General features: G+C 45.6%; 1 protein-coding gene across 2 annotated transcripts in view; it reads left to right on the top strand.

Annotated features, from left to right (window-relative positions):
* The window catches only part of WWC1 (WW and C2 domain containing 1), a 154,967-nt gene that overhangs the window by 81,562 nt on the left and 48,291 nt on the right, over positions 1 to 25,114 (top strand). For both annotated transcript variants that reach the window (XM_090064969.1, XM_090064970.1), the window contains exons 3-7: positions 17,221 to 17,424; positions 21,711 to 21,787; positions 22,726 to 22,805; positions 24,338 to 24,467; positions 24,940 to 25,086. In XM_090064969.1, the coding sequence (XP_089921095.1) occupies positions 17,221 to 17,424; positions 21,711 to 21,787; positions 22,726 to 22,805; positions 24,338 to 24,467; positions 24,940 to 25,086 (638 nt within the window). The remainder of the gene's footprint in view (positions 1 to 17,220; positions 17,425 to 21,710; positions 21,788 to 22,725; positions 22,806 to 24,337; positions 24,468 to 24,939; positions 25,087 to 25,114) is intronic.

The raw sequence follows: 25,114 nt of genomic DNA on the forward strand, positions 1-25,114 counted from the left end.
CTTGAGCTTAGCAGGGTGCTGTTGTTTTATTATGCATACATGTTCTGAGCAGCACCATTACAATGGAAATGGTGACAGATTATTATTTGCAGCTCTGTATCCTGCTGCTAATGTGATACGGGATTTCATTGCATTAGTTTAAAAAATGAGGAGGCTTGTTTGACAGGAGCGCCTAAAGACCTAAATCGGGATAGCTGTTTAAAGATGTAGTGCATCAGTTTTGATGTTAGGTATACCAGTGTACATGTCTGAGATTGAACTATTCTTTGTCCTCAAGTGATCTTACAAGATAAAAGGTGCTGTATGGCCAAGTGCCTGGCATCGGAAAGACAGCTGAAGGAAATTAGAGTTAAGAACTTCTGTAGCAAATTTGCAGAGCACCCAATATATGCTGATTAATCCACTCTGACCCTGCCCTGAATGAAAGCTATATTAGATGGGACTGCTACCTTGATTTAGCTTTCACTTTGGGGTAAGAGTTGGCAGACAGGCTTACTGTATATTGGCTTCTCTGTAGCATGTCCACACCCCCTTGCTGTAAGTAGCTGCAGCTCGATCAGTTAACCATACCCTGCCTTCACCCTGATAATGAGGTAGTGCTGGAGAGACTGCTGCAAAACTCCCTCTAGGAAATCACTAGTGACTTGGTAGACTGCATTTAGAGAAGACTAGTCCAGGCACTGTCCAAAAATTCAGAGCAAAATCAGGCTTGGTTCCTTTCATATTTAAGTCTTTACAAATAGCATAAAAAGATTACTCTGAAAGAGAGGGGAACCACCAGGTTGCAGAAGTCGAAATGAAACCGTGCTGTTTCACCCAGCCCTACTAAGTGGCCCTCCAGCTCAAATAATTGCCCACTCCTGGCCTATGAGGTTAAAGAAGAAAACAGTGGGCAGCCTAATGACTCATCAGTTAAGCAATTAGCTTCCCCTTCACAGGTGCTCCTTCCCTCCCAGCATTGAGTTTCACCCCTCCTCTCACCCCCAAGGGTTCAGGGAACATCTCCTAACAACAGCTGTATCTGAGCTGTTGTATTACTGGTTAACTGTTTAACTAATATAATTGGTGGAGGTCAAATAGTTAATTTTTAAAGCAATTTTTACATCCCTAATTAAAACTCAAGCAAATATAGCTATTTTTTATTTCTATCAAATACTTTAGCTACACCAAAACCACTCAGTGCAAGTTGATCTTTGGATCAAGGGCATGTTCCCTCTTCAGAAAGCAATCATATATGGTGCCACCATCATATTATCTGAATGCCCCACAAGGAACGAGCTCATGCTTGTGACATTTCTGTGAATCTAGGGATTGCTACTTAAGAGTTGAGGACACTGAGTTGCTTGGAGGCCGGAGCCTTGCCCAAGATCCTACAGGAAGAATGGCAGAGCAGAACTCTGAGTTGGGCCTGAGTGGCAAGACTGTTTGGAACTATGCAAGAACAGAAGAGATGCTATATTGGTTAAGACTACAGAGCCATCTAGCTCAGAGGTTTTCAACCTTTTTTAAGGAGTGTACCCCCTTCCAGATGGGGGAGAGATGGAGGTGCTGACAGCTAGCTGGATGCGAAGCTGGTGGCATGGGAAAGTGGCGGCGTGGAGTGGTGAATGGTGGTGGCAGGGGGACAGGGAAGCAGTGTGGAGCAATGACGCAGAGTGGTGAATGGGTGTGGCAGGGGACGGGGAAGTGGCGTGTGCTGGCGGTGGCATGGAGTGGTGAATGGCGGTGGCAGGGGGCAGGGAGCTCACATGCGGCTGCCACTGCCACCATTCACTCCATGCCGCCGTCGCACACTGTTTCCCCACACTGCCACACGTGCCCCTGGGGCTGTCCCAAGGACCCCCAGGGGTACGTGTACCCCTGGTTGACAATCCCTGATGTAGCCCAATATTGTTTGTCACAGTGGCTCAGGGCAGATGCCAAGGGGAAGGCTACTTAAGCAGGACCTGTACAAACAAATTGTTCCTTTACCCCTCTTCCTTTACAGCTTCCAAGACGTACAGGCTTAGGAAGTCCTAATTTGTAGCTTGTACCTGTAGCTGTAATTTTAATACCTACTGATAGACTTGTCCCGTATTAATTTGTCTAATCCTCTTTAGAACCTGATTAAATAATCAGCTCCTATAGCACCTTATGGCAATAAGTTTCATAAGTTAATAATACTTGGTGTGAGTGAACTTCTTTTCGTTGCTATTTTTACACTTGATTTTTCTAATGCCCGTTTGGTACTGTGAAAGATAGTAAATCTGTTTCCCTTGTTCACATCATTCATAATTTTATAGACATCTATTCGGTCATCTTTTCTCTAAGCTGAAAAAGTTCACTTTAGCCTCTCCTTGTTCAGATGTCCCTGATCATCCTCTGGGCCCTTCTGTGTACCTTTTTCTAGTCCTATTATATGCTTTTGGACCTGGAGGAGACCAGAACTGCAGGCATGACTTGAGACAAGGGTGTCAGAGATCCAGCCCATGGACCACATTTGGTCTGTGGAGCCCTACAGTATGGCCTATGGGTCTTGAACTAACTCTGCAGCCCATGCTGGTCCCAGCCCCACATACTGCACGTGATCCCTGGTGCTAATTTGGCATGAAGCATGTGGGACTGGACGCAAAGCCATGAGTACTGCATGCAGGACGGGGCCAGTCCAGGTTACATGCTACATGTAATACCCATGCCAAACTGGCCTTGCATACTGGCTCTGTGGCTGGTCCAGATTGGGCCCACCGACTGTCCCCATATATAGTGCGCAGGGCCGGTTCAGAATCAGCACTGTGTGCGGCATGCACTCTGTGCCAGCCCTGCATGCTGCATGCAGGGTATGTCCTGGACGGGGCACGTGATTTATGAGGAGAGGCTGAAGGAGCTGGGCTTATTTAGTCTAGAGAAGAGAAGACTGAGAGGAGATTTAATAGCAGCTTTCAACTACCTGAAGGGTGATTGCAAAGAGGATGGAGCTAGCCTGCTTTCAGTGGTGGCAGATGACAACAAGGAGCAGTGGTTTCAAGTTGCAGCAAGGGAAGTGTAGGTTAAATAGTAGAAAAAACTCTCTCAGGAGGAGGGTAGTAAAGCAATGGAACAGGTTACCCAGAGGGGTTGTGGACTCTCCATCCTTGGAGGTTTTAAAGACTCAGCTAGACAAAGCCTTAGCTGGGATGACGTAGTTGGGGATGGTTCTGATTTGAGCAGGGGGTTGGACTAGATCAGTGTGCTGTAACCTGTGGGTTGCGACCCAAAAGTGGGTTGCAAGAATATTTCAAAGAGGTGCAAGCAAGTGCCAGAAAAAACACGTGAAAGCATGGGTTTCCCCTTGAAGGCTGACAGTGTTCCAGCTTGCACGGGACTCGTTGGGGTGTGGCCAGCATGCAGTCAGGTAGGGTCATGGGAGCAGCCCCAGCAGCCAAATGAAGGTAAATGTATGGAGAGTGGGGGTTGGAGGTCCAGGGCTTGGGGACTGCTGGGGTGGGGGCAGGGGGACTGTGTGGGTGTGTGTGTGCACGTGTGCATGGGGGGGCGGGCAGGTACCTGCCAGGACTGGGGGAAGATGGCTGGGTAGCTGGGTAAAGGCTGTAGCAGGGCAAGGAGGGATGGGGCAGTGTTGGTTGGGCACTGGCAGGGCCAGAGGCATGTGGGTCAGGACAAGCCATCAGTCTTTGCAAATGGGTCCTGGTACGAAAAAGGTTGAGAACCACTGAATTAGATGACCTCCTAACCTTCCAACCCTAACTTTCTATGATTCTACATGACTGTCAACATGTGCTGCATGTAATATATGGGGCTATAGCAGGCACATCCGAAGTACAGGGGATTGATCCAGGGTGTACTGGCTCTATGCGGCACCCTGCCAGACTAGGTCTGCATACTAGCTCTGGGATTGGTCTGAATTGAGCCCACAGATTGGCCCCTTGTACTGGAACCAGCAAGCAGGCCCTGTGCTGGCTGTGCATGCATTCACACAGGGCTAATATGGAGCATGCATTGCATAAGGTATTCATGCCAGATCAACTCCTTGTATTGGCTCCAATATGTGGAGCTGGTCTGTGGGTTTGATTTGGCTCACCCTTTGCCCCTTACCTGACTGGTGCATCCTAATGAATTTGTTGCCTGTGATTTAAGGTGTGGGAGAACCATGAATTTATACAGTGGGGTGACAAGGTTTTCTGTTTTTTCTTTCAATCCCCTTAACTCCTAATCACTTTTTTGCCTTTTTGACTGCTGCCAAACATGGAGCTGATGTTTTGGATAGTTCTCTGAAAGCAACTTTAAGATCTTTCTTGAGTAGTAACAGCTAACCGTCCATCATTGCGTATGCATATTTTGGATTATTCTATCCTACATGCACCACTGTACTTATCAACATGGAACTTCATTTGCTAATTTGTTGCCCATTCACACAGTTTTGAGATCCTTCTGGAGTTCTTCACAGCCAGCTTTGATTTTCACTCTCCTGAATAATGTGTCATCCACAAAGTTGTATAAATTAAGAATATGCTAGTTTTGTGGGAGCCAAAGTGAATATGGTGGCACATATGGCCCAGTCTCCCATGCTCTGAGGAATAAGCTAACTTGTTTTGACTCATTCAAGTGCCCCAGCTAACAGAAGCTTGAAGATGTAATTTAGATGAGGATATGAAAGGCAGAGATACTGAAAGCAATTCTGTCACTAAGCTTCCACAAGAGTTGCTCTGTTGGGTTTCCCAGCAGATTTCTAGGAAGAATACAAATTGTCTTTGGCTGGCTGTTTCTTAGCTCTGACTTCAGAGAAGCACACACCACAGCAATTCTTGTTAACTAAAATGTTATTTAAGATGTTAGCAATGACTAATAAATGGTGTAGTAGTTTGAACTGACTTGAATTTCTTTAACCAGGTGAGGCTCTTGTGAAATAATCTACCTTGGGTTAATATAAAGCAGCCATTGCCTTTTCATTATTTACGTAAATAAAAGAAAACCAGTGGTGGCCATCTTATTCAGTGAAAATTGTCAGGAATACTTGTTCCATAACTCTGGAATAAGTAATGCTATCTGTAGCTCTAATTAGGCCCCCAGACCTTCAGCCTCTTCCATCAAGGCTTTATTAAAATTAGTGAGGATCACCCCAGTCTGGGCAAATTGTGGGGAGGAGGGGAGAAGGGGAAGCTGCAGGTTGGAAAGCCTCTATGCTCCCTCTCCTGGAAAGATTCTAGTGCTGCAAACTCCCCAGAAATTTCTAGCACTAGAAACTAATCCCTATTCATACCCAAAATTTAAATCCAAAGCCAGTGCCTAGTAAAATAAAATGAGATGAAAGATGCTTCTAACGTATGTTTTGAGGTGAAGTAAATGTAATTGAATTGAACTGAGTACAGTAACAGCTGTGTTATCTGGCACTTTACCATCCGGAATTCTCTATTAACCAGCACCTATGAGAGACATCATCTTGCTATACCATTTACTTTATTATTCCTTATATTGTAGTTCAAATTTTTAAAGTTAAAATAGTTAAAATATTAAACGTTGTTATATCGTAGCTAAAATGTTATCTTAAAAGTTATAATAATGTTATATTAAAATGAAGGCTTAGTTTCTTTCTTGAAAAAAACTTCTCAGATAACCAGAATATTTGAATGCCCTCCCTGCCATTCCCCATGGAAGCCAGTTAACAGAGCTTTTACTGTACCTAGAATATTCTTGGTACATTAGCAAAAGGGAGGCTTCATTCTTCAAACATGAAGCCATGTTGCATTCACTTAGAACAAGGGTGCTCAAACTCTGGGTCAAAGGGCTCCCCACAGATCAGGAAATGTGGTAGAAGGGGAATGGTGGCAATAAATATGGCCACTCTCCCCAGCTGCCAAATTCCCAAACCTTGAGCCCTACACAGCTGGATGAAGCCAGATCATGCCCCCCTCCCTTGGCTAGATGGGGCTGGGCCATGCCCCTTTTTCCAATAGGGTTGGGTTGGGGCTGGGCCATCTTTCTGCCTTGGGGCTGGGTCAAGCCCTCTCTCCCCCACGTGACTCAGGTTGGAGCTGGGATGCCCTCTGTCCCCCTCTGTGCAGCTGGATGGGGCACTGCTGCAACCACCCTTTGCCAGATTGGGCCCACCAGCTGGATCTGGCCCATGGATGACCTAGGCATGGCCCATCCAGCCCTCTGACGAAAAAGGCACCACTGGCTTAGAACATACTCTGCATCAAATTAGACAAAGTCAAAAACAACAACTGTTTTTGCCAGCCACGATTTTCAGTATCCACACTTAATATTTTATATACCATTTTGGCAACCACAGTGTACAATTTTGAGTAACCACAGTTTTTCTATGGCTGCGCATCAGCCTGCCACCTGCCCATAAGCCTTTTGTCATAAGCCATTTGCCCATAAGCCTTTTGTCTTGCCAACCATGGTTTTGCCAATGGAAACTTTCAAGAACCTAACCCCAGCGGTTGGCGAGGGAAACCTGTATTTATATGGATGAATTGTTAAAATTTCTCCTGTATATCCTGTGTCCACTGAAATGTTGCATATACTCAAGGCAACAGGGTCTCCATTCTACACTTCCTGTCAGTTATTGGAGGATATTGATGTAGTGTCTGAACAGACAGTTGGGACTTCTCCTTAACTCTCTGCAACCTTCCTTTGTCCCACTAAGCTTCTCAATGCAGCTCGTGTGTAGGAAGTGGGAAGAACATGGCCAGCATAGCTGCTTCCTGGCCCTCAGTATACATTAGGGCTCTGCAAAACAGCTGTTTTGTTTCAGATTCAGCCATTTTGGAGGACATTGATTTGTTTCAGTGGTTTGGATCACTGTTCCATTTCGATTCAGGTGAACCTGTTTCGGCGTTTTGACGCTGTTTTGGTGATTCAGTTGTGGGCTATAATGGAGAATCACTTAAATGCCTATAACTTTGTCATTTCTTGACTGATTTGGATGAAGATTGCAGGAATGGTAGCCCTTTCTGAAGGCATGAAGCCTGCCATGTTTCAAGGAGATAGGTGCAGGGGTTTCTGTGAAACTGCACCTCAAACTGTTAAAGGCCATTCTTGTGACGTGTAACTTTGTGTGTGTGTTAAGGTGCAATGGGATGAAAACAGGGATGGTAGCCTGTAACAGGGGGCCTTCCCGGTGCTGGTTAGATCTCCCCCTGCCCACCTGTTTCTGGGCTAACCACCCACCCCTCTTTTTCCTGCCAGAGCTTGATGGAAAATTCAGATATTTCCCAGGCAGGAGGCTGCCCATGTAGGTGTCTTGGGGTGACATCCATTCTGCAGCTCCATACCTTCCCTACACTCTGGCCCATGCATCACACATTTCATCCTTCACCCCCTCCAGCTGCTGTCCTCTCTCTGGGACATTTGGCTTCCCCTTAGGCCCTGGCCCTGCCTTCAGCAAGAGGAATGCCTCTTGCTCTGGGCATTCCTCGCGGTGGGCCCCTGGCCCTTTGACCCCACTTTGGGTCCTGGCCCCAGCATGGACCAGTCGATCTAATATCTTTTATTAGATCAACTGACTAGTTAGAGAAATATATCTTAGCAAGCTTTTGGGTTTAAAAACCCTTCATCAGGCTGAGGAAGTATCTACTCGTGTGTGTGTGCTCTTCCTGGATGGAATGAAATGGTGAAGAAGCCAGAGGCGGACATGCAATGCAGGCAAAAAAGCCAGTCAGATGTCAAGGGGTGAGAAATAGGCTGGGGTAGCAGGAGGGGATGTGGCAGGTAAAAGTGGAGAAGTACCTGAGGAGTCAAATGTCAGACAGATTATAGTGTGTCATAAATCCAATGTCTATATTGAGTCCATGAGTTTCTGTATCCAGGAGGTTGATGCAGTGAAGTTCATAGGCTCATCTGTGAAAGGTGGTGTGTAAATTCAAACAAACACTGAACCTCGCTAACCTCATCACCAGAAGCATGGGTGACTGGTGCCTCCTGAATCTGGGGGCGTTCCCCAGCAGTCAGCCGGCAACTGGTGTGTGTGGAGGGGGAGTGTCTGCCAGCAACATGTCACCAAGCATACACTTCTGCCAGCGGAGCCAGTTTTGGGGTGGGGGGGGACATGAGCACTCTATGCCCCGCTACCAGCCTAAGCACTTACTCTCAGGGGGAGCACTAGCTGTCTTAGAGGGGGCCCCCATTCTCCCTCCATGTGTCACCCATGACCAGAAGCAAACTTCCTACAGCCCAAAAGGAACCAAATGGATCCAGACCATGCCATGACAAGAAATGCAAAACCTGACAACATATCTCTAGTACCCCCACAATCACTACACCCCACAGCAGAACCATCACCACTCCTGGATCTTACAGCTGCATCTCCAGAAACATTATATATCTCATCCAGTGCACCAAATGCCCTGATGGAAAATATGTAGGAGATACCAAGCAACTACTGCACACCAGAATGAATGCACATCGGAAATCTATTACAAACAAGAATACCCAACTACCTGTGGGGGCACATTTCTCATAAGAAAGCCACTCTGTCTGCAGTCTCTGAGGCCTGATCCTCAAAGGAAATTTACAAACCACTTTTCACAGATGAGCCTATGAACTTCACTTTATCAACCTCCTAGGTACAGAAACTCAGACTCAACATAGACATTGGATTTATGACGTACTATAACCTGCCTGACATGTGACTCCCCAGGTACCACTCCACTTTTCCTTGCTACATCCCCTTTCCCTCCCTTCCCCTGCCCTCCCAGCCTGTTCCTCACCCCTTGACACCTTAATTGATACTTTCGCTGGCTTTCTTGCCTTCATTGCATGCCATTCTCTGGCTTCTTCACTATTCATCCCATCCAGGAAGAGCATGGGGCCTTCCCAGTGCAGGTGAGATCTTAGCCAGCCTGCCTGTTTCTGGGACAACTGTCTGCCCTTCTTTCACCTGCCATGCCTTGATGGAAAACCTATTCAGGTGTTATCCAGGCAGAAGGCTGCCCATTTAGGTCTCTGATGTCTAGGGGTGATAACCATTCTGCAGCTCCATACCTCCCCTAAAACTGTGTCCAGTGCCTTGCAGATGGCATCCCTGGCAGCTAAGCTCACCTGGAGCTTCACAACTCCACTGCAAGCAGCAAGCTTCAGGCCTCTCCAAGATCTTACAGGTCTGGGCTTTCCCTAGCCAGGACTGCATGCGTGTGGTGGCTGGAGGTTATAAGGTGCCTCCTACCCACCTTTCACCGGGGAGGTTTGTGGTCCTGGCTTTTCTTGGCGGTCCCACCAGGCCTTCTGACCCTGGCAGGATGCTTTAAGGTCATGCCCAGACCTGGGGCGGCCTCCCTCCCCTAAGCCCCAGCCCATACCTCCAAGTTCATCCTGGTATGGGAGCTCAGCAGGGAGATGTTCTTCCCCTGCTGGCTGGTGATGCAGTGAGTGCTGACTCCAGCTCTGAGAGTGGGCCATTAAATGGTTTTTAAAAAAAAATTAAAAGGGACATAGGTGTGGACAGAGTGAGGAGGGTGGCACTCACTCCACCTTCACATGGAGCTTGGGGAACCCCAGCAATGGGAGGTTCACCTTGAGGAACACCAGCTGCTCCACCAAACCAGGATCCAAGGAGGTGTGGTGGGGTGTCACAACTTCCCCAGCAACGCTGAACACCCTCTTGTTCAGAATACTGGTCAGTGGACAGGGCAGGGCAACCGTGTTCAGATCCTGCTACAGCTGGCTGCAGCTTGCCTAGTGGGCCGAGGGGTCACAGAGCAGCAGCTTCATGTCTTTAGCAAGATAGGTAGTCACCAAGGCCTTGGCACCACCTGCCTGATGCTGGGGTCTGGTGCCTCTGGACCCCAACATGGAAGCCATGCCCTTGGCCCACATTGGCGGTGCCTGTGGTGGAGGAGACTGGCTGGTGGATGGAGTGCTGGCATGGGACAGTGGATTCCCCTGTTCCATATCAACCTGCCTCTGCCCTTCTGCCTCCCTGACTCTGTTCACCAGCACCTCTGTCCAGTGATGCAGGGTTTTGCTGGCACACACACTCCCCTTCACCCTCAGGTCACACATGGCCAAAAGCACGTGGAACATACTGGACCATGATGGATCCAGCTCTTTCTTGATGCCCTCCTTCAGCTGCTTCACCAGTGCCTGCACCTCTGGTGACAGCAGCTTGCCCCAGCCAGGAACATTGATCCCCTGGAACTTCTCCATTTGGTTCTGAAGTTCCCTCACTATGGGAAGCACCTGGCTAAGGAGGGCATTGCCCGTGCTGAAGCTCTCAGTGGCCTTGAGGAATGGCTTGAGGACCACCAAGATCTGAGAGATGGTATCACACTCTGTTTTAAGAGGGCTGCTTAATCTCCCCAGGCAAGGCCATCTCAGAGATGGCCTTACGTTGCTCGACCAGCCTTTCAAGCATCAGGTATGTGGAGTTCCATCAAGTCTCCACATCCTGCATGATTTTGTGCTGCAGGATGTTCAAGTCTGCCTGTTTGTCCCACAGCATCTTTCCCCACTTGATGCTGTGCCACCACCTTCCTGCATTTTTAAATGAGCTGGCTAGTTGTGACGGTCCCCTTGCTGGCAGCCCTGTCCCCTTCCAAGGCATCTCTGACTATAAAGTGGAACCTGTGTGTCACACAGCATATGCCAACAAAATTGGCATCACAAACTGCCTTGACCATATTGGCCCCATTGTCGGTGACCATGAACCCATGGACAAACTTGCCCTGCCCAGTGAGCCACCCCTGCACCATGCAGTTCATGGCCCCCATGATGTCTGTTGCCATGTGGGACTCATCCGTCATTTCTGCTTGAAGGGGAGCCCACCGACACCCTGACTGATCGCACCAGTGTCCTGTGAGGGAGAGGTAGGCATGGTCTTCACCCTGGCTGCTTCAGCTGTCTGAGGTGAAGTGCAAGGCCACTTGTGGACCTCCCTTGCACAGCTCCTCCCTCAAGTACTCTCCGCATGCCTCATACAGGGAAAGGGCACCACTGTCCTACTGAAGGTCGTGAGTGTGGGCACATGGTATGATGGGGCTATGAGTGTCATGAGCTGCCTGAACCCTGGTGCTCAACTAAGGAGAAGGGTTGGCCATCCAGAGTAAGCATCTCCTCAATGCCCTGGGTGGTCTCACTCACCTTGGGAATGTGCCCCGCTTTCCCTCTGCCTTTCCCCCCCGGTCCGGTGTGGCCTGCTTCTACTTCTGGGGGGTGGGGACTTTGGATTGAGAGGGGGACTTCCCTTTGGGCATGCTTCCACTCGTGCAGGCTGAGGAGGAGCCTGGGTAAGGGGTGGTGCCTCCTGATATGCATCAGCATCCCTATGATGCTGATGTGTTTCTCATCCTTGCCCCTGCTGGTCTTGCATTGGCAGTGCAGACAGATATCATACTTGAGATCATCTGCCACTTCAAAATGATCCCACACTACACTACCCCCTCGCTTCTGGGGTGCGGGTGCAGGTCCTGCCTTATCTCCCTCCTTAGCAGGCAGAGGCACAACAACAGGAGCAGCTGACTCAGCTGATCCACTTGCCTCTGCAACCTCAACCTCCGCTGAAGTCCCTTCTGGAGAAGGAGACCTGGCTCTAGGGGGACTTTGAGATGTGTAGAGCACAAACTCAGATTCCCCCTCCTTCCCCAAAATTTTCCTGCGTATGACACTGAGCTCCCCTGATTCCAGATCCAGTTCCTTCTCTGGCAGTGGGAGGCTCACACTGGGAACTGAAATTGGGGTGGAAGAGGTTGTCATGCTGGTGCTTGTGGTGCTAGGAGTTATTATTGTTGGTGTTAATAGAGGTGGGCCAGGTGCAGACACTGCTCAACCTCCTTGCTTCCACTAGTAGCAGAAGCCTCATGGCTGCTAGGGAAGAGGGTGCATCTAAGTTTGGGATGGGGGACAGACTTACAGCTCTCCTCCTACCCCCTCTAACCCCTCTTGCTCCCCTGCCAGAAGACCTGGCACCTGCCTTTCCAGCATGCTTCATAATGTTTGGAAAGTGTGTGTGTGTGTGTGTGTGTGTGTGTGTAATATATCTTGAATGTATTTAATATATGTGTGTGTATGTGTGCGTAGTATATCTTCTCTGTGCAGTTGTGACAGCTGTGCCTCTTTGGGGTCGTCTATTAGTGGTCCTGCAACACCAATCAAGGGACGACCACCTGCCTTCTCGTCTGCCACGCCTTGTTGTTCTTTGTTTGATTGGAAGATCTTAATCAAATGGGAGGCTGCCTATTTTTCTGTCTCGGTGCCTGGGGCACTATCTGCGGCTCCTTTCCTCCCCTTACACCGCAGCCCAAGCCTCGCAGATGCATCTGGTGTAGTTCCGGTCTGTCCTACTCTCTGTGCCGTGCGGATGCTCTCTAGCTTGTCCCTCAGCCTGCACCCTCACCTGCGCCCTCTAGTTTGTCCCACCGTGCCAGTTCTGGGACTTCTCGCCAGGGCCAACTCCGGGCCCCTCGTTGCCCCCTTCAGTTGGGGCTCCTCGCTACCTCCTCACTTCGGGGCTCTTCACTGCCCCCTCACTCTGGGGCCAGTGCACCCCAAACACAGCTGCACCCTCTCTGGTGCCAGGAAACCCCACGCTACTGTGGAGTCCCTATGAGACCTCCTCCAACCCCTTATAACCTCACCCGGTCCTCCAGTGAAACGGTAAACACAAAACACAAAGCCCCTGGGCTATAACATAAAAAGCTAGACCGTCCGGCAAAAATATAAGAATCTATCCTTACCAGAGACCGCGAGTGCACCAAACCCCAGCAGGAATCAGGGGATGTTCCCACCATCAGAGTTCTCCCCTTGGGCTGGCCGAGTTCCTCCTCCCTCAGCCGCCGGAGGGAAAACTGCCCTCCTGGCCTCCTGCCTGGGCTTAAGAAGAGCTAAGCTTCTCCCCTTCCTGTCTCTGTTTCCCTGGTTGCCCTGGCAACCAGCACCTGCGCAGTCCTGGTGACTGGCGGCTGAGCTTCCCCCTTCCCACCACTAGGGGTCTCTCCCGAGCCATTTCTGCTCTCCGTCGCAGGGCACCTGAGAGCTCTGCGACAGCAGTATATCTTCTGTCTGCTTACTATATTTTCTAGGTCTTTACTGTATCTTCTTCTATCTGCTTACTATGTCTTCTATCTCTAATATATTGGAAGGTGTATCCAATCCTTTCCAAAAAGAGAGACTAGCAGGAGACTGACTAGGAAGCCAGTCACTACAGCCAGCCGCTGGTTCACACACTGTTGCTTCCAGACAGCTCGCAAAAGGCAGAGAAAGGCTTCACACAGAGCCTTTCTCCATCCCTCCCCCAGAGCACTGGGATTGGAAGGGGCCTCAGGGACAGATCACAGACACTGGCTAGCTACAGATGGCAATATCAGAGCAGTCCTTTCCCCATCTCCCCCCTCCCTCTTATGAGTTTGTGTTTCCCTGCAAGCCCACCTCTGAAACATTCTGAAACATCTGAAACATCCAAAACATTTTGGATGGTTTCATTTTGGAGATGTTGTGGAGCCTTCCATTTCATTTTGGGTTCAATGTTTCGGGCACCAAAACAGACCAAAACACCTCCGAAATGAAATGGCTGCCAAAATTTCACACACCCCTGGTATACATGTATTCCACCCTGTGTATAGAGAGTACAAAATTCAGAGAGAGAACTGAGAGAAGAGGTGGAAGGAGAGAGTTGGGAGTGGGTATGGGATGAGCATGACTGAATATGAAGGGGGAAAAAAAGGAAGACGGTCTTGTTAACTCTGGGATTTCAAATCGGGGCTCTTGTTGTCACTTTCCTGTTCCTCAGGGTCCTACAGTAAGCAAACCTCAAAATTATTTTACCCTTGCCTCAATTTCCCTATCAATAAAAAGGGTATAAGAATGCCTCAGTCAGACACTTCAAGGAAAGTGCTTTGAGGGCCTTGGTATTATTATCTTTTCATATGAAAAAACAAACTTACTGATTTTAGCTTTATTTCAAATGCTTGCTACTGTAGTAATGTTACTTTGAGCTATGGAGAACTGGTCTTTTGTGGAACAAGACATGAAGCTACATTGAAAAAGCAATGTAGGTATGTTAATGAGGATGGGGAAAATAAAACTTTTTAAATACAGCCAAGGTGTTTGTTTTCATGTTAAAAATTTTTGCCCATCTGTTGCAAGTTTCAAAATGCTCAATGATGTTTCATTCAAACATAATTTTCATGTTAGAAAATTCACAAGTGTGAGTTTGCGTAGGTCCTAATGCAAAATTGGGGCATTTTTTTTTTGTACAAGTGAAATCTGAAAATATGCAAGTTTTAAGAGGTTGTGACTAAAGGTAGGTTTCCTAAATTATCCATGGCTTATTTCAATTGCTGAATCAATTTCAGTAATAAATAGCACTTTGAACCATCAAGAAGAACGAAATTCAGGTCTTCTGACTCTTATTTTTAATAAATATTCTGAGCTGGTCTAGGGTTTAAGGGAAAGTAAAGTAGACAGCCACCTATTACAGTGAGAAGGTAGGAGTGGCAAAAAAGCAAATTTGCAAACTTACAGCATCCTCTGACATAAATACTTTGGATCTTAGCAACTTGGAACTTCAGGCTCTTGGCAGGCAATTGAAAACTGGAACATGCCCAAAAGTGGCATTGGAGCTTTTGCGCTAAAATAAGCTTTTGTCTTTTGTTTCCAAATATATCCATCACACTCAGGGTTCTTTTAAACTTTGCCTTTTCCAGGTTGAAGCAGAAAATGCAGTTTTTTGCTGCGGGGGGGGGGAAGGGAAGGTTTAACATAGTTGCATTATACTTTGTTCGTGTCTTGGTTGGTGGGTCTTGTTAAAGCTAGAGCTGAATGATTGCTATCCAGGAGTTCATATGCATCTAAAGCAATAAAATCAGCTTCACTAAAGATGGTAACTGTTAGTTCCAAATCTTTGAAAGAAATTGCTTTAAAGAGCTGGCTGTCTTCTAAGTTTCCTTCATACTTTATCACTGATAACTAAGAGTGGTGAATATTTCTTTTGCATTCTAAGAGCTCTTTCTAAGTATTCTTGGAAAATAGGCTGAAAGCTGACTCGGGCTTTTGACACTGACCAGATGTATTATCTCAGGCAGATTACACGCATGAAATTCTCAGCACGTTTCATTTTAGTGTTCTGCAGAGGATTTGGTCCAGCTAACTCTGGACACAATGTAAAGGGATTTTTTCCAAGTAGCAGGTACATAGTGATTCACTCTGAATAAGGGTGGTTTGGTGCTAAGACTTGTGGGAAAGCACAACTACTGGCACTTCAAAATTCCTATTGCCTACACGATACTGCAGTTTCCAGACACACTTGTTTTCTGTTTACTTAGTGCAAGGTTACTGGGAACATTTCATCAGCGGCCTTGGTGGAACAGTACTATGAGCTCATTGACACTGGTCTTGATGAAAAACTGTAGTTGGGGAAGCCAGCTATATTTTTAAACCAGTGTTTTAGATCAAGGCTTGATTTTTAACATCCACAACAACATTTAAAATCTTGCCTCTGCTACTGGTAGCAATATTAACCTTATCGGGGACTAGACGACACTGTTGCCGTGTCTTGGCTTTTTGTTCTGTGTCATTTCTGTAACTTGTGTGTTTACCCTAAGTTTATTTAAAACTTAGAATTTCTTTTAAAATGTAACCTGTTAATATGATTCCCTTTAAACTACTTAAACCCACCCACATATGCAAAACAAGTAGCTAGTTAAAAACACATGATCAGTGGAATATTTTGGTCAGGCATTTCTCCAGCATGAGCCAGTCTGTGGTAGTTATGCCAACAACTTGTGTGCCTTGATTAAAAAAAACAAACAGACCAACAACACCCCCCCCCCCCCAAAAAAACCCACAAGCATTTAGAGTTATGTATAGGGTTTGCAACAAAATATGCATCCTGCCCTCAATCCAGTATCTTCCAAAGATAATCTTATGCCTGATTTATTTGAGACTTTTTCATAGCCTCCAACGTGACAGTTTTCACTAAATATTTAAATAAACTCTTAAGATATGCAGATTAGCTTCTCACAGATGGTTTCAACCAGCCTCTTTTTATTAATTATTCATTACGTGGTAACTAGGCATCCTCATTCAGGCGCGATTAGTTCAGACAGCCTAGAGCATTGGAAGTTGGCTGAATAATGGAAACTCTTGTTTCTGTGTTTCAGATGAGGAGACACAGTAGGAATGAGAGAGAAATAAGAATTTGTTTTCAAACACTTGCTCACTAAACCACAATGAAATTGTTTTAGCGTTTACATATTTTGTACTGAGTGGCTTTTTGCTTTTTTTAATAGAAACTAAGAAGTCTGTGGGATTGGAATAATGGAGGTCAAACTAATTCAATTGTTAATTATAGTGTCCGCTTCATTATCTAAAAATGATCTTTTATCTACATTGTTTTTCCTCCATCCCCTAAAGCAGTGGTCTCCAAACTTTTTTGATCGTGCACCCCTATCAGTAAAAAATGTTTGAGCATGCACCCCCCGATCAGTAAAACATTTTTGAGCACGCACCCCTAGTATATGTATATTTATATAAATAGAAATAAAAGTTCTAATATTTTCTTCCTGCACCCCAGTGGATCGTCTTGTGCACCCCCTGGGGTGCATGCACCCCACTTTGCAGATCACTGCCCTAAAGCATTTATTTAAAATAAAAAGAATGCTTTCTTTTTAAGGGGGAAAATAGATATTTATTTATCTTAAGCACTGATTGCATAACTTAATTTTATGTATCCAAGATAAAGTTCCTTTAAATCATTTAATTCTCTTTCCTTGTATCTTAGTGAACCTATTTGTCCTTTTTTCTACCCTCTGTCTTATTTCCTTTCAAGCATAGACCTTCCAACCTGACAGCAGTTTTGTTGTGCTGTGTGTAGGGGTAGCCAGACTGATATTGGTGTACCTGAAGTATTTATTTTTAAATTATACAGTGAAGCAATTCAATTGTTTTGCTTTATAAGCTACACGTTTTAGAATACAGCATGTCCTCCTCCATGGAACTTGACAAAGAAAAGTCCTCCACTTGTTCATCAGTTTAAAACGTATGTAAGAATAAGAGTAGAAATTATTCAATGGTAACTGTTTATATAACTAAAATCTGTTACTAAAACAAAAGCATATCATTTTTATTGTCACCGTTTGTATAGTAATTTAATCCAAACAATTCAATTTCTGATCAACAGATTGCTAATTGCCTATCCTCTAAATTGTAAATTTGACGGAGATGAAGTGGACAGAGAACTTAAGCATATTCTTTTGGTGCCACTTATCCCTGTCTATCTTTGAATTAAGGTTTTGTCTTCTCTTAAAGAAACCACGCAGATAGAAGACCCTCGTGTACAATGGCGGAGGGAGCAAGAACATATGCTGAAGGACTATCTGGTCCTGGCCCAAGAGGCAATTGCTGCTCAGAAGGAGATCTACCAAGTGAAACAGCAAAGACTTGAATTGGCCCAGCAAGAGTATCAGCAACTCCATGAAGTCTGGGAGCACAAGCTAGGTTCTCAGACAAGCTGTGAGTATGAATAAATCAACTCTAAGTGAAAGCTGCTGTTGGAACACAACTAGAAAAAGACCTTGCTGTCAAACGTAGTTTTGCTCCCATGTCAGTTCTAAAAACAACTGATTTGCTTACAGATGGCTTCCAGTGATACAAGCATATAACACTATGGGTAGTATCTTGCCAGCTTTCTCGCCATAATAATGGGCTTCTGATGACCTAAGTAGGTGGTCTGAGATGCCCAGGTCCAAAGAGACAGGTATGTGTTACTGGTGCTTTCTAACAGTATGGTAATAATGGAAAAGAGTTTTACAAGGAAACTTACAAGACAACCTACTAAATATTCTTTTGCTGTCTAGCAGATCTCTCTCTCAAATTCTGTTATGGATCACATGGTCCATAAAATATACAGTAGCACCTTGCTGCTATTAGACTAAGCTAGCTTGCAGCTCAGGGATTGCCGCAATCAAGCCTAGCACAAATACAGCTGCAAAAACAACAGGGAGTATGCAGAGAGAAGCAGAAAAAATATGCAGTGCAAAAGGAGACTGTGAAGAGGAAGCAGGAAGGTAAGGAATGAAGATATGGAACTTTCATAGAACTGACCGATTAAGCTTAAATATAGGACAATTTACTCAAGTCAGCAAACAGTTGACATACCTGTCCATTGGAACAGCTGCCAGTCGCTAGTAATGACTTCAGTTAAAGGCCAGAGTTTTAGAAGTAATTTTTGTCCACTCTTGATGTACCACAGGGCCGGAGTGAGTAAAATACAGCCTGTGGGCGAGATCCAGCTGGCCAGCTGATTGGAGCCAGCCTATGGCTTCCTCTGCAGTGATCCACGTGCGGCTGTGCCCTGCCCAATCCCACCCAGGGCAGCGCGCCCCATGCTTCCACCTGCACCCACCAATGCGTGTGCAACTGCCCAGCAGGGCTGCTTCTGGTGCAGCTGCAGTCGCCTGGGTATTGCTAGACTCCTCCCACCTCCAACTGCTGCTCCTCTTTCTGTGCCGCTCCAGGCAGCATAAGAAGGGCGGCGGCCATAGGGATGTATGCTGGGCAGCACACACCCAGCCAAGCAGAGCAGAAGCTGCAGCTGGGCAGTTCCTGCCACAGTGCGTGAGGCTCCAGCTCCCACCTGCCTTCCATCCACTCAGCAACCCATATGTGGCTGCTCATTGCAGCAGGTGGGTAGTGTGAGTGGAAGATGACTGGGAGCTACAACTGGAGCTGGACTCCCGTGTGCTGGGGCAGGAACCACCCAGCTACAGCTTCCGCCCTGTCTGGCTGGCATGTGGTGACTAGCGCGTGTCCCCATGGCTTTCCCACGTTTATCTGCTGCATGGGGTAGGAGGAAGAGGAGCCACTGGAGGCATAGAGAACTTAACAGTACCTGGGTGGCTGTGGCAGAAGCCCCACTTGGAAGCTGTGGGCACTGGCTGGGGCTGAGGCTAGGGCAGTGCTGTCTGGTGGACTGCCTGTGCGGCCCCATGCAGAGTGCCATGCAGGAAGCCATAGGGTGCAGGGGGAAAGACCACACGTGAGCAGCACCATCCAGGGAAGCTTTGCTGCATGTGCCCTCTACCCCCCTGCTCCTTTTCTTCCTTCCTCCCCCTTGTCCCCCATTCCCAGCCTGCTCCTCGGACCATACACGTGCACACCCACGTACGCTCCCTCCACCCCCATGCAAAATACAGGAGCAAGACTTTTGAGCTATTGTGCAACTGCCTTTGTACACTATGCAAAAAAACATAAAACAGGACAAAACATTTTTTTTTAAATAAAATATGTTATTGTCTATGTTTGATTTGCAATATATGATTTGGGGGGGTTTTTTATCTATAATTTGTTAATATATCCTCTGAAAGATTTTGTGTGTGTGGCCCTCAACAGCTCACCAAAACTTATGTGACCCTCCAGTCAAAATACTTGCCCACCCCTGTCATAGGGGCATGTTACAGTGGTGTGGAACAGACTCGGCTAACATTCTGTTCCTCCCTCAACATGGCTAGTAGGAGGGTTTACAGCTGGGGTGTGCGAAGCAGGCCCTATTTGATTCAGATTCTGCCCGAATCAGGGAAAGCGATGTGATTTGTTGATTCGAATTAGTGTCCCTGATTCGATTCAACTGAATCCAAATCTGAAGATTCGATGCTGATTCCAAGAATCAGTGATTTGGATGCAGACACAGCTTTACAAGTTTTTTCTTTGTACCTTGAAGTAGCAGGCGCAGCTCGTGAACACTGCGATGCTGGGGCTCATAGAGTGTCCCCCAGAAGTGCAGAAGGGCTGTCCATGTGCTTAGTGGTGAACCCGGAAGTGGACCAGAACCAGTTCTGGTCCACTTCTGGGTCTACTGGGGAGCATTCTGGGACACATCCCCCGCGCCTCCCTGCCTCGGCGATCCCCCAGACCCAGGAGGCACCAATCACTGAGCTGGGAAGATGTTGGGGGACAGGGGGGACCTTGCATGTTGCCTGGCAGACCCAGAAGTGGACCGGAAGTGCTTCTGGTCCACTTCCAAGTCTGCTGCTGAGCGCACTGGGGAGCCCCTCATGCTTCTATGGGATGCTCCATGCACCACAGCACTCCCGAGCCCCTTCTACCTAAAGGTATGTAGAAAAAGCATTTAAAGCTGTCTCTATGTCTGAATCTCCGATTCTTTCCGAATTGATTCGGAGGGTTCCAATTCAATTCGGAGAGATTAAAGAGTCCTCTGATTTGATTTGGATTCGGAGATTTGGCCACCGAATCGGGCCGAATCTCCTCCAGATCAGATTAGGGACTGAAGCTTCAAAGCTTCGCCCAGCCCGAGTGTAGAGGTGGAGATTCTTTAGGAGCTGTTGCTGTTACCTACCATGGATGTCAGAACCAAACCATTTTGGTTCTGCCCTGGGTTTCAGGAAAGCAGAGAAGTGGTTTATAGACAGTTTTAATATTGTTCACTTTGCATCCCATTATACTCTGGCAGGCACACCAGATCAGGCTGGAGATCTTGTCCACAGAATAAAACCACTTTAACTGACATGTTGCTAGACCTTATGCTGATCACTTGCGTATCCCAGAAGCCAATGTCTCCCCAGTTTATTGATTTAATAGACTATGATATAGGAGGGTTCATGTAAAGTTATTGATGTACTTTGCAAAGGGAGTGCTTCAAATGGGAAATGCTTTAAAGACAGAAAGACCAGAGAGAGCAGGTAAGATGGTATCCAGAGTATACTGCAAGCAGATCTTTTGTTTTTATAAATGACATGGGAGTAAATCAAAGTTTGATTTCAGGTTCTTTTCCTAGTTTTGCTGACTTACAGCTGCTGTCTGACTTATCTGTGCAATTTAAGAACATGATTGTGAGACACAACCATACCAATGGTCCACTTATTTCCGAATCACGTCTCTGGTGGTGGTCAAGACCAACTGCTTCAAGAGATGAAGCAAAAAATCCAGCAGAAGCCAAATGTTTTCCCTAATTCTTATCAGAGGTTGACAAATACTCTGAACAAGTCAAGTTTTGTTTTTGTTTTTTTGTTTTTATTTTGTTGCAAATTTTTAATGACATTAACCACATATAAATAATCAGTCCCTTCTGAATACTGCTGAATACTTTTCCTCACTTACATCTTCTGGCAGTGAGTGTCAGGCTAATTTCAAATTATTTTTAAAACTACCTATTGGCTTTTCATTTCATTGAGATGTCCTCTTGCCAGAGACCATCCAAGCAGGGTGTAGGGCCTGGGGCAACTCAGTCTGTGTAGGGCCCTGCCCCTGGACACAATGAAGCCCTGGGGGGGGGCGGGGGGGGGCAGAGTGCCAAGCAGCTGGATGTGCCAAATTTGGCGGCGGGGGGAGGGTGGAGTGCCAAGCGGCTTGACGTGGAGCCACCGTTAGCGTGGAATTGCCACAGCCGCTCTGTCTGGCTCCGCAGGACCCCGCAGAGCGTGGGGTCCAGGGCACTTGCCCCAATTTGGAGCAAGTCCTGCATCTCTAGCCTTCTCTGTTATGCTCTCATCCTCTTGAACATGTGGCCATCTGCTCTTGTGTGGACCTTGGGTTGGGGGTGGAGAGGAGGAGGCATGCAGGTAGTAGTGGGGAGTGATGGGAGAGAGGACCTTTTGTTTCACTTTGGGGATGGGAAGAGGGTTAAAGAATGAAGTATGGGAGAGAGCTGAAAGCCAGTTTGTGTCTCAGGGAAGATGTACTGGTGCTCAAATAAATCATCTTTTTAGGTTTGTATGGAGTATTGTAAAGTTCACTGTGCCATGGAGTAGGTTTCTTAATTTAACATACTCTCTTCATTCCAGTGCTCTCTGGCTCATCGTCTAGTTCAAAATATGACCCGGAGATTCTTAAAGCTGAAATTGCTACTACAAAATCCAGGGTAAGAAGTGTAAAAGGACCTTTGCTTTCTGCTAGTAATCTTAGGAAACTTCCACACCTCACAGTAAATATTAAAGGAGCTGGTGAAGCAGCTGAGAGCTAATGCTGCCAACCTTAATCTAGAAGATAAAGTATCAGAACCCTCTGAAGTCTGTGTCCAAAAGTTCATCTATGGAACACTTTTTAAAACAGACTTTGAGCTCGTCTGAAAGCTGATAGTACACATTTTTCTATAGATATTGTACGATATTTAATTACATGGTGACTGTGTATTGCAATTTTGAATTGCTGGTTGCCTTCAGAAACTGGTAGCTATTTTGTCTTCAGTCCATTTTAGATTGCTTTCTTGAAGATTTTAGATTGGGAGGAAATATGAGCAACAGTAATGTAAGGGGGGTGGACCTCTAGAAAATGTCAGACGGTAAACTACAGAGTCCATGTGTTCGCAATTCATGTTATCACTGTTAGCTGTACACAGTGTTCATGGTTCTCTGTTAGCTGTACAGCAGAGTCTTTTAATAGGATCTTTGAAGTGAATGGTATATATCATTGTAACTGAACAGCTATTCCAATATTTAACAACTTTAAAAATTATTGACAACTTATATCCATTGTGTCTCTCCCTGTCCCCTTTTAATCTTTATTTGTCAGTTTTTTATTTTAGAGGTTAAACATTTCATATCTTTTAAGCACATCATCAAATCATGCAACATCTGGCATTTGATGAATGTTTCCCCAGGGAGAACAATATTGTAATGCTGTCTTTATCAAGTAGGAGTTAGGGCTGTTCATTATCTTTGAACTAAATTAATTTTTAGGCAGTTCCAATGAAATGTCCATCCTGCTTAAACATTTTATGATTGAAGAATGACATATCTAAAATATTAAGGTGAAATATCAGTCTGAAAATATAACACTTTGCTCTCCTATTTATTATAGGTTAATAAACTTAAGAGAGAGGTAGCTCACATGAAGCAGGAACTACAGTACAAAGAGCATGGCTTCCAAACACTAAAGAAGTAAGTATAGTGCTTGGGCCAGCTTGCTTTTGCTGCAGATGTGCACAAGCTGACTTTAGTCAAAAGTTCTAAAGAAAACATGAGAGGGCCATATTTATATATTTTGGTAAATAGAATTCTCTCTTGCATCCCATATTAGTTAATGCTCATGGCATGATATGGCCCATTGCCTTAATTCTGGGAGTCATTGTTTTAGGAGCATTGAGGAATGCCTTTTTTTAAAAAAAGTGGTCCCGGGTGCTATCTGATGTGATAACTAATTAAACTGTCAGGGTTCTTGCAATGTACCGACTTCTCAAGAGAGTGATTTAGAATTGGACCAAATAATTTATTTAAAAGAGAATACATGCACCGACATGCATACTTCCTGAGTTGAGGAAAAGAATTATATTATTCTGTGGAGTGAAGGAAGATCTTTATTGTAGGAAAAAGTGAAGTAGAACGATTCATCTACCTTCTTGTTTAGTGACCTGCAGAAGGCAGAAGTACAAGAACTTCATGGAATTAGATTTGGTTGTGTGTGGGGGGGGGTGTTAATCTCAGTTTAACATAAAATACACCTGTGACTAGCTTACAGGTCCTCCTGTATAATCACACCTTTTTAAGAGAAGGCAGCGGAAACTTGCCTTAACTATCGAGTGATACAAATCTGTCCTAGGGCACTGCTAAGGAGAAGACAATACAGATGTCTGTTTCAGAGACATCTGAGCATAAATTTCAGATTTCCCCTTTAGCTCGTGTTACCTGGCATCATTTTGAATACAGTTTTAACCTGATCCTGACACTGCTCCACTTGGGGAGTATCATGGCAAGATGTCTGAAGAGACTATTCCTAAAGCTTTGTCTTCAGGTTTGAGGTCAAGGCAAAAGGTTTCTGGCCCATGACGTTATCGCCTAATCTTGCAAATATTTACTAAATTTGTGAATGGTAAGGCAACCGAAGATACTAAAAATATAACACTTTGCTCTCCTATTTATTATAGGTTAATAAACTTAAGGTGGTAGTATTTACAAGATCAAGCTCTATGTTCTCTTTCTGATAGAATAGATGTATTCTAGATGTTTGTTCTACTAACAGTTCAGACATATTATGGAAAAAATAATCCTCCATAAATTCTGATTGTTTGTTTTTATCCTGGGGTCAGTCTGCTATACTTTAATTTGCCTTAAATGTTTAATGACGACAATTGTAAGAATTTTATTCAAATGCACTTGTCTTTCGCTGTAGCCATTTAAAGAACCAGAGATAGCATTAAAATAGCACTTTTGGGCTAGCTTCAGAATAGTAGTATTTTTAAGGTACCGTTACTTTATTATATGCAAATATGTTCTTTAAAAAGGGAAAGGATCCAGATCATTTATTGACTCGCTCATTCTTACTGTGGGAGAAAATAGTCCTTATTTAAATTAAGAATATGCTTCATTTGGAAATGGATATGGAAAGTTTTATATGCATCTTCAGCTATGAAATGTATGTTCAACTCTGAATTCCTTTTAACTAATTGTCTTTCATTTTGTAAACTTCTGTGCAGAATTGATATGAAAATGTCAGATACTCAAGGAGGATATAAACTTGATGAAGCACAAGCCATTTTAAGTGAAATGAAAGCTATCAAGAAGTTAATCAGTTCAGGGGAGAAGGAAAAGCAAGACCTCATTCAGGTACTGAAATAACATTGGGTTTGTTCATGCCATGTCAGCTGCCAGTGTGAGGGAGCATGAAGCTGAGAACCTCCTGCTTGTCTGAATCAGATGGCACACTCCAGCATAAGAAGTTCTCCAGGGAGGCTTTTTGGGGATTGTCCCAGTTGTCCACTATCAAGCCCTTCAGCCTCTGAGCAATTACAATTCTTGTCTTATTTAGAGGTCACGAAGCATAAAAGGAGATTAGCAATTGCCTACATTCAATCACGTGGTTATCCCTGGCTTTTTGAACTGGGGGGGGGGGTGGTAATAAAACCCCAAATCCCTCACTGGCAGATGTCTTTCCTTTGCTACTGTTTGTCAAGGATTGGTCACTGTGATTTATTATTGAGGGTTTGGAATGCTTCATTCAGGGTGCTAATGCTGACAAACTGGTGATATTTTGGCTGAGATTTTTGAGTGAGAGTTTCATGAATTGTTCTCATTTTAGAGTTTAGCCAGGCTAAAGGATGGCTTTGTGGCTGACGGAGGACAGCATTCTGACCTATGGACCAGCAGTACCTCCTTAGAGGGGTCCAGCCCTTTGCTACCTAGGCAGTATCTGGATGTAAGCTCACAGACAGAGGTTTCAGGAAATGTGAGTAACTGGTGCTACCCAATTGCAA

Source organism: Crocodylus siamensis, chromosome 10, assembly GCF_052110815.1.
Source record: "Crocodylus siamensis isolate JL-2025a chromosome 10, ASM5211081v1, whole genome shotgun sequence".
NCBI lineage: Eukaryota > Metazoa > Chordata > Crocodylia > Crocodylidae > Crocodylus > Crocodylus siamensis.